Source organism: Mycteria americana, chromosome 3, assembly GCF_035582795.1.
Source record: "Mycteria americana isolate JAX WOST 10 ecotype Jacksonville Zoo and Gardens chromosome 3, USCA_MyAme_1.0, whole genome shotgun sequence".
NCBI classification, from domain to species: Eukaryota; Metazoa; Chordata; class Aves; order Ciconiiformes; family Ciconiidae; genus Mycteria; species Mycteria americana.
The window spans coordinates 78101583-78111352 of NC_134367.1; the positions used below are offsets into that span (position 1 = coordinate 78101583).

A 9770-nucleotide genomic window follows, 5' to 3' on the forward strand; every position below is an offset into this window, starting at 1 on the left:
TAGTATTGCTTTGTATCATGAGGCCAAGAAATTCCATGTTGTTTGTAAATAGAATAAATGAAAGGCAATAAAAAATTTATTGAACAAAAACCCTTTGTTTGGCCCATAGTTTGTTGAACCAAATTGTTTCTCTAAGTCCAGAATTCCTTAGATGACTCCATTCTTTTAACAACCAGTTATTAATAATCACATCCATCATTAATAGTTGCTTTAATGCTTGCACCTGGGGAGGTACTAATGCTTAATAGCAGTCAGATACTGATGCTGTGCACTGACTGTTGTTCCAGAAATCTTCTACCCAGTTCCAAAACTGTTCATCGTTTTTTGTTTTCCAATTTCCTTCATCGACTGCTACTAACCATTAGTCGTTAGTCGTATTTTATCTCTATTTCTCCTGTTAACCGGTTTTGTGGGAGCGGGCTTCTCCTTCACGTGTCCAAATCATGATGGAGGGCTGTCATGATTTTATTGCATTCTGTAGATGGTGTCGATCGGTATGTCAGAATTAAACATGCTTGGTTTTGTTATTAGTTGTGATTAGTTTTCATGTTGTCATTAAGCCGTCACTAGCTGGAACTAATCTCTTCTCTATCTTTTCTTTCTTTTTTTTGTTTTGTTTTTTTTTGTTTCTAACCACCCAGCCGCCACCGGCAACTAACCTATGACCTTCTGACCTCTGAACTCTTCACCCAATGATGACCTGACCATGCCTGCCTGCTGATCAGTTAACTGGTAAACGCCTTTGCTTGCCTGTCTTCAGTGCAGCGAGCTGGGGCACTTGTCCGTTCGTCTTACCATCTAACAAAACAGACAAAGAAATTGTTGTCCTCCAACTCCGCTTTTTGTTGTTCTCCTGTTTGGGTGAAAGTGGTTCTAGAACCTGCACTGAATAGTAGTAAAGCAATAAGGTCCAACTCATCCCTCCGCACTGATCATCCTCTAGTGTCCCGCCCCAAGCGAACGGTAAGGAGGCCTCGCACGAGATGGAGACAGATGTCCCTTAACTACCCGATGACAGAGGCAGTTACTGTGAGAGACTTCTAGGAATATTTTTCTTCTCAAAAAAAAAAAAAAAAAGAAAAGAAAAAAAAAAAAGAAGTCAAAGCTCTCTCTGAATGTACTGTGTGATGATGCATCATGCATGAACCTTTGGTCAGGGATGTCATTGGGGAAGGGATTCCAAAAAGTATTCAAAATTTGATACGCTGTTTAGTCACTACCGGTGCCCTCAAAGGGCAGATGTTGCAGCCTTTTTTCTATTGCCTGCCAAATTGGACGTTTTAAAGGAAAGTGTGCCATGAAATGCAGATTACGATGACTTTTCAGAACTACGTTAATGCAGAGAACAAAACAGCAACACTATTAAAGCAAAATCTGAGTTTAAATTATTTTAACCATATTTTAATCTCCTCGGAAGATTACATGAGAACAAGGTACATGCATTATGTGTCACATTACTGGGCAAACTGTTCAAATATTTTTTTTAAACCTCCCTGTATAGAAAAAATTTCATTAAGGATGTAAAAGCCATGCTTGCCTATTTGCTGTATACATGTAATGAAATTGTAGATAAAGTGTAGTGCATTGAAACAAAATGAACAAAAAAGTAGATACTTTTACTATACAAGGGTGCTGGTGCAGAAAAAAAATATATTTTTGGAAATGTAGCATTTTATACTTTCAAGTGTTATAAAAAAAGAAAAAAAGAACAAAGAAACCCTTTATTTCATTAAATGATTTTTTCTGGTGGTTGTCAAGAAACAAAAGACCAAAAGAGCCTTTTAGTCTTTCTTTTTTATTTTTTAAGTATTGGAATAAGTCTAAAGAAAAGGAAGTGCCTTATTTTCTTCATGGTCATTTAGTCAAATGTCTTGTATAATCAGCTTCTCCCTCAGACAAGTTACTGCATGCCACTCAGTCGCCCAGTATGTGAAAGAAGCTGTGAGGAAAGACAAATGATGAGTTGACCATATTAATTACCTGATTTTTGCCATACTAGTGTGATGTGACTTTGCCAAAATCTCATTACGTAAAATATTTGCTAAGTTTTTGTCAAACCAGCCCATCATTATTTCAACCACTCTACTTTTTAAATCATAGCAAATGCCGTACTTGTGCAATGTAAACCAAAGGGTTCTGTGATACAGACTGTCTCATGCTAAATGAGACTGTTGGCTGACAAATGTTTGTAGAGCTGGAAGTATGTCATTTTTGTTCAGGGATGGAGAGGAGTTTTCTTGATTTTGGTTGGAATAAATATACATCTAGGCTTCGGCGTCACCCAGAAAACTGATGTTCTGTGGATAATGAAATTGAAAGTGCTTAACTAGTTTTCAGTTATAGTCTGAGCGTGTCCCCGGTTTTCACAAGCAGCTCCTGCAGTGGCAAACAGCATGCAAGTTATTTATTTTTCAGCTCTTCTTTGACTACTGTTATATCTGCCCGTTGGCTTTTCTTTGTAAGATAAGCAGGAGAGGGATATCAGCTAGTTGTTTGAAGTCCAGCTATACTTTATTTTTAACCTTTATTTCCACATGAGATTCATATAGCTGGCCAATTGCAAGAGCTGAAGCTGTTGAACGTACAGTATTTAATTCTGAAAACATTAAGTATTACTTTGCGTGGGGCTCAGTACTAAACTTGGCAAATATCAGGTGATAACTTTATTCCCCTCTTGTCAACTTATTCTCCTCCTGCAAATCTTCACAGCTTCCAAATGAAAGGTCAATAGTAAGCTAAGAGGGCTTACATTTTTAAGCACCTGCATGGTGACCTCATCTAACATCTTGTCTCACCTGGAAATAATTATCAGTTTATTTACTATGCAATAGACATTCATCCTTTTGTATTCAGCTAGCTTTTTGTTTATTGTGCCACCGGCTTTGTCTTCCTGTTACACATACAGTTGTGTTGATTTTACTTACAGTATATGCTGTGCCATTTTGATTTTATTTTGGTTGGTTGGTTGAATAAACTTGCGACACTCGAACATTTGAAGAGAGATTTGCTAAAACAATACCAGTATTTGATCCAGTTTCATCTCAACTATGATAAAACCTGGACGTTTTAGATGTTTATCAAAGGTCTTTTACTGGGGGGGAGGGGAAGTGTATGAAATAGATGTGTGACATGTGAAAGTAACGTTTGCTCTGAACAAACTTCTGAAAACTTAGTTGACAAAATTTTGGATCAACTTAAAAAAAAAAAGCATGACTTTTGAAATCTCTGAATGCCTTGGTTCTCAGTATTATCATTCTTTAATGACTTTTTCTTTATTAAAATAAGTAGTTTTAAGACTTCTTTCTGACAGTATTATGTAATTTTTTTAGAGTGGGTAGATGGGAGTGTCGCTTGTATGTAACCGTACAGATGACATGTATTTGTCTATTCTTTATTATCTTAGTAGTTTCATGCTATGTATGTACCATAACCAACCTATTGCCTATGAGAAACATGTAAGATAATGTATTTACAGCCATTGTTACAAGTTTATAATGTATTTTTCTATCTTGTTTTATATGTATGTTATATAACATTCAAAAGAATTTTTTTCCTGATTGAGAAAAAAGGATACAAAATGCAAAACCCACGATTTTGATAACTGAAAAATTGCCAATTGTTTTGCAGTACTTTATTATATTGGGAGTGTTGTCTTTCTTGGGCTTTTAGTTAGCTACTGGATGAATACATTAGACATATTTGGGTTTTAGTTGGGTTTTTACATAGCTTGCATTTTAATTCTTTGGTTCTTTGCTGTTTCTATTAACCCATAGCATTATTTTAATAAATGTTATAATACCAACCTACTAACTCTGGACTATGTCTGTTTATTAACCATTACATGTTTAATTAAAATAAACAAATAAAGACGGAAGAATGTAAAGTCTTGAGTTACTGGACTAACCCTGAAGAACGTGACCACAGATAACACAACGTGACTTGTTTTTATGTTGTTTGTCGGCTGACATTCTGCACACTACTATTAAGTTGGCTTTGGTCATTCTGGCCTTTTACCTTGGGGAATAGGTGCCAGTAGAAATGGGAACAAAGTAGCATTTTTTGCGGCATTCTTCTTGTAGAGTCTTGCCACTTGCCTTTCAGCATCTGCATTACTAATTCCACACTTTCTTTTTCTTTCTCTAAAATAATTACTGTCGGCTCACAGCAAAAGAGCAAAGATGCCGGTGTATTGGTAAACCGTGACGGTGTACAGAAACCAGTTTGATTCTTTGTTGAACCATTCAGAGGCTGCAGTTAAGCTCACTGTAATTTGTGATTTGTTGGTTTTGGCACCTGATTCACTGTTGCATCATGTGACGTTTCTAAGCACAAAATACTTCTAGGTAGAATTACCGTACATCGAAATACAAAATCTGGGGGGTTTCCTTGCCAAAAGTGCCTTATTTTCTTCATGCCATGCTATTTTTAAGTAACTTTTTTTTTGTACTTCTGCTATAGTCTATCAGTATTGCCTAGCTCAGGGGAGTACAACTTCTGTAAGCCAAAGGTCAAACTGGATCATTTCCTAATGACTGCAGAAAGTACAAAAATACACCTTTCACTAATTTACCGAGCAACTGCCATTTCAAATTCCAAGGCTGCCTTTATGTGATCTTTAGCCCTGTGGATGACTGTAGCGACATGAATGCAGGGAATTGAAATGGTGAAAATGCTGTTTTGAATGTACATCTATGCAAATATTTTTCCAGAAACATTTCTGTTTCTTAAAGCTTCTGCTGTCTGAGGCTCCTTTACGTACCCTGGGTTGTCCTCCTAGATTTGTAATCTTAAGTGGACAGTAATTACAGCTAATGTCAAGGGAGATCCTCGATGTAGATCACTCTTCGGATATCAACAGCTTTTGTGAAGCCCAGTTTCTTCCTGTAGATAGTAAAAATTCAGATGAGGAGTCTTTGCATCTGTTCAAATGCCTTCTTTAATTTATGATGTTTGAACTACGTATCTTGAAATCCATGCAATATAAAACTTTAGTTTTAAAAAGTTCTCACAGTATTGGTAGTAATTAAAATAGAATGCATCATCATTTTATGGAGGACTATTTAATAGTCTAGCTCTGATGAAGATGTTTGTTAGGTTTTTTTATGGCATGTAGCACTGTTTTACAAAAATGTATAGGTACAGCTGAAATATCAATGCATTTAGTCGTTTCACTTGTACAGAAATATTTTTAATTTAACGGATCATGAATATGTTACTTTCCTAAAAGTCAGCCACAGGCAGATGATAAAAGTAGTCACTTACAACAGGTAACATCAGGACCTTTTGATTGGATAATGGCACAAGTGTCATTTCAGAGCCAATAATTTATATTCCTAAAGAATTTTATCAGAGGCACACACCTAAACTTGGTGAAGTACTCTCTCCAGTTCAGGTGAAACTATTCAGATAGACAAAAGATTAGTATTTTATATTGAAGAATACTTCTATTGCCAGAACGACTGCTTTTCTGTAATACTTTTATTATTTTGCATTTTTATTAGATACGAACTACTGTCATACTTTGTCCACAGTGCATTTTCATCTCATTCTTCATTATACGCAGTAGTGAAAGTTGCTGTAAGTTTTGAAGTTCTTTAAAGCTGAAGGACAGCAAAAAAAGGAAAACTCTAAAATCAAAATTTTATACTAATTATTGTCCACCAAATGCATTTCTCAGTTTACCTAAGTGCCTGTCTAAAAATTTAACTATTTTATATTTCACCTGCTTATAGGAAAGAAACAGGTTATTTTTAGAACTGAATTTGAGGATAGCTTCAATATTGCTACATCACTGAAGCTAGGTTGTTCTTTTAGTTTATTATTATTATGGGGTTAAATTGTCCTAACATTTAAAAGATCATACATTCAAGTCAATTAGAGAGTTGCTGTTCCATCTAATATAGGGATTTATCTTAGGGTAAATATATATATATATTTTTTTAGTAGCTCCGAACATAAAGTAAAAACATCATGGAGCCTATCAAAGTAAAACCTGAGCAATGCTATTCACTTCATAAAAGTGAACTGTTGTACTGAAGTACAACAAATTTGGTTTCTCCAAGAGTATTTTTTTGTGTGTTATCAATCCAGAATATATTTCATAAAGACTCTTCAGGGACATCTCTCAAATGTTTTTACTGAACATACGTTCAGTGTATACTGACGATATTTTATTTGAACATATCTTTAAAAAGTATGTACAAAATCTGCATGTAACGAATGGTTTATTCCCAGACTACTCTTTGAGGGGGACCACTAAAAGGTTTTCTGCCCTGAAAATGCAGGGAAATATTGAAGTGTGTTGCCATCCATTAAGAAATTACTTTAACTTGGGGGAAACATACTTACGAGTATACAAAACTTAATTCTTTGTGTCTGGGTAAAAATAGCAGTCATCATAAATAGCGTATTGCACAGAATGGAATCTGAGTAACACATTCCTAGGGTTGAAAGTACATAATTGTTATTGGAATTTCTATTTTGTTTTTAATAGATATATTTTTCTAAAACACTATTAATGGAATACTGTCCAAATAACACATGAACAATAACATTAACACATGGTAATCAATGTTGAATCAAACTGGTTAACAAAAGTACAGTGCTCTTCCTTCTATGTGCCTGCGCACTAATTGCAGGTGGTGTGGTTCTCCATAGGAGGTGGGTGTGGGCACAGCAGGTTGCAGTGCTAATTTCTTGGTACCAGCAGTTCGGATGTCCGTCTTTGACAACAGACTAACTGGGAGGAATCTGACTCCCAAGGCAGAGATTAACTGAGATCTGAAATTCTTAGAAGAATTAATTGAAAAAACAGCAACAACAAAACAACATATATACATATATGCTTTGACTTGTATTATGGCAGTTTGTGTGAAACATTTAAGGTTTTGTTTGTGCAAAATAATGTATTCTGAAGGGAAAAACAAACATGGACATTGCCAAAACACATGTAAATAAAACACCATTTGTGACTGTACATTATGTGCAATAAAGTAACTGGAAAAAGTGCATGTACTTTATCCTCAAAAGCAAACTGACAGCTCTCAAAGCTGTAGCTATAGTTTTATTTTCTGAAAAGTCAAATTTTATTCTGTATCTAAACAGCAGAATAAAGAATGTACATTTTTCACACTTCAATTTTCATTAATGCTTTTAGCAGTGGTATAAAAGATGTCAATTGTTGAAGAGGCTTAAATTTTTGTGGTCATCTGATTACCAGGTTATTTTTTGCTTAACAGTTTCTTACTGGATATGCTGCTGTTGTTGTCTGTAACTGTAAATGAAGCAAGTATGCATTACATACCGTAAACATGCAATACACATTTTGAATATAGATTTGTGGATGCACTGATTCTATAAATTTTATAAAGATGACCAAGTGAATTTGATGTTATTGTACTTCTGTAAGCATCACTGTTAGAATTGCTTAGAGCAAAGAAGGAGGAGGAGTACTACTTTGTAGTAAAGCTAACATACTGGTTTGGGTTGGGGGTTCTGGTTACTATAGAAAATGAAGATAAATCTGCCACCCTACCTACTATGAATCTAGTGAGAAACACACGTTGGAGAAGAAATTGATTATGGTGTTTTAACATTTTCATTAATATTTATGTGATGATACCTGGTTATAGTTTAAGACAATTTCTTTACCAAGGTATTCTTTGCTAAAAAGTCCTCCTACTTTACACTGTTTAAGTAAAAAATTGTTTGCCTCAGAAGTAATTGTACAATAGGTAAGGTTAAATGTGGCGTCTTTAGGAGTCTGGTAGAACAGGGGAGGGGAGGCTAAGTACCAATGTTTAGGTACACTTCCTCTCCTGCACTCTTCCAGGAAGGAAGAAAAATTTGGCATAATTAGCATTCAAAGATACATTCCATGATGAGTATCAACAAAGTGGTAGTTCAGTCATATCTGAGCTAGCTTTAATCTCAGTAGTTCATACAATGTAGAGATGCTGTTCAGCGTGTGCCACTCAAGGAGGTAAAGCAGCCCTCGACATCTTTGCTGTTACTCTGGATGCCAACGCAAGCACGCCTGTGCACTGCAGTCCTGGCTTGAAGTGTGGGCACAGCCTCACTTTCTGTGCTGTCTTCGGCTGCACTGTGCAAACCCCGTCCTTCATCCATCCAGACCCTTAGAAGATCACTTTGTGATGATCTTCCTTGTCTCTTGCACCTTCAGTAATAGCTATCTATGATCATGTTCATGCTAGGAATTGCATTTTTTGGTCAACGATTAAAGTTAGATGTGGAATTTAATGACTGGAAAATTTCTATCAACAAACTTTACTACTGTTCTACCAATGCTTTCTGCATAAGTGTTTTGGTATGTTTATGGAGGGTAGCCTAACTTTACTAGATGTCTCCTGAATGTTTTTACTACAGTTACTGTAGTTCCCTTGAGGAAAAACAAACTTAACCATTATCTATGTCAAAATAATGAGAGGCATTCATACCAAAGAGTGCAAAATGCAGTGTCTGAAATGAATGTCTTTCACTTTGACATTCAGGTCTACCAGCAAAAGTAGAGAGAGATACTGTCCAATTGTTTTCTCAGTATCCATATCAAGTTCTCAAACAGTTAAAAGTAGACAACTGACAGCCAGTTCCTGTTGAGTTGAACTCTTTCTAAAAATTACCAACTACAAATAACCAGTAACTCCCCAAATGATGCATTTTAAAGTTTTTGTTACAAAATAGCATAGCATATATTTGCCTTTTTTAATTTCTGTCACGGCATTTTCAAAGTGTTTTCATCTCCAGCAACAAACAAGGTTGACTACTTTGAATAGTAAACTGGATAAACTCAGAGGTGAGGTTCAAGGAAAAAATACCAAATAATGGCACACCTCTCAACACTGCAGCTTTTCAGCAGATCATCAGTACATGAAGGTGCTTTCTCTAAATTTCACATATTTGTAAACCCCTGATGCGGACCAGAGGTTAAGCAGAGAAATGACTTTTGTTAGTGGGACCTTTTCAGAATGAATTCTGTTGATTTTCAGTTCACCAGGGGTGGCCTTTCTGAAACAGGTGGTACTTCCACTGCCTGAAGCTAGGAAGATCCCAGGTCCTCTTGCCATAGGTCAGTCATTCAGCAAGCAATTGTCTCAGTGTTACTTCTGGTTTGCTTTCATAATCTCTTAAATTATGAAAATGGAACCTCATCTTTTGTATCCAGATCGTTTTGTATCATGAAAGATGTATCAGTCTCTACCTTGTAGGGCAGTGTTTTAAAGGGGTATTTTTTAAATTGAAGTTATTACAGTAAAAAGGCGAGTTGTGTGAGCAAGAGTATTATGGGAAACATTACTATACAATAAAGATACTAGGATCGCTATTTTGGAGTCTCACTCTATTAAGTGCATTAGAAATGCACAACGTAATAATAGTGTAATATTTACTTGTTAGTTGTGTACACCTTTCCAACTGTGATTTCTGGTTTCTGTTGTTTGATAATTTATAACAGTGGACAAGGTGGTTTTCCTGGGACTAAGAACGTACCTTGTACAGTTCAGAGGTAGTGAAATGACAAGATACTGCAAATCAGTCCTATGTATGTGCCTTTTCATGGAGCACAGCCTTTTTCAAAGGAAGGTTTTAAGGTCTTGACCTCAGATGTTTGGTAATGCATGGTAAAATTGTGATGCAGGGAGCATAGTTTATTTGTTAGCCTACCTGTTAATCTCTAAAAGTTTAAACATCTGTTACCAGTTCTAAGATGTTACTGCATGTTAATTGCCATGCCAAAATCCATGTCTTATTTTTAA

General features: G+C 35.8%; 1 protein-coding gene across 6 annotated transcripts in view; it reads left to right on the forward strand.

Annotated features, from left to right (window-relative positions):
* Positions 1 to 3016, forward strand: part of QKI (QKI, KH domain containing RNA binding) — a 162589-nt gene extending 159573 nt beyond the window's left edge. For all 6 annotated transcript variants that reach the window (XM_075499100.1, XM_075499099.1, XM_075499101.1 and 3 more), the window contains one exon: positions 642 to 3016. In XM_075499100.1, coding sequence (XP_075355215.1) covers positions 642 to 658 — 17 coding nt within the window. In that variant the 3' untranslated portion in view covers positions 659 to 3016. The remainder of the gene's footprint in view (positions 1 to 641) is intronic.
* Positions 3017 to 9770: the final 6754 nt, after the last annotated feature.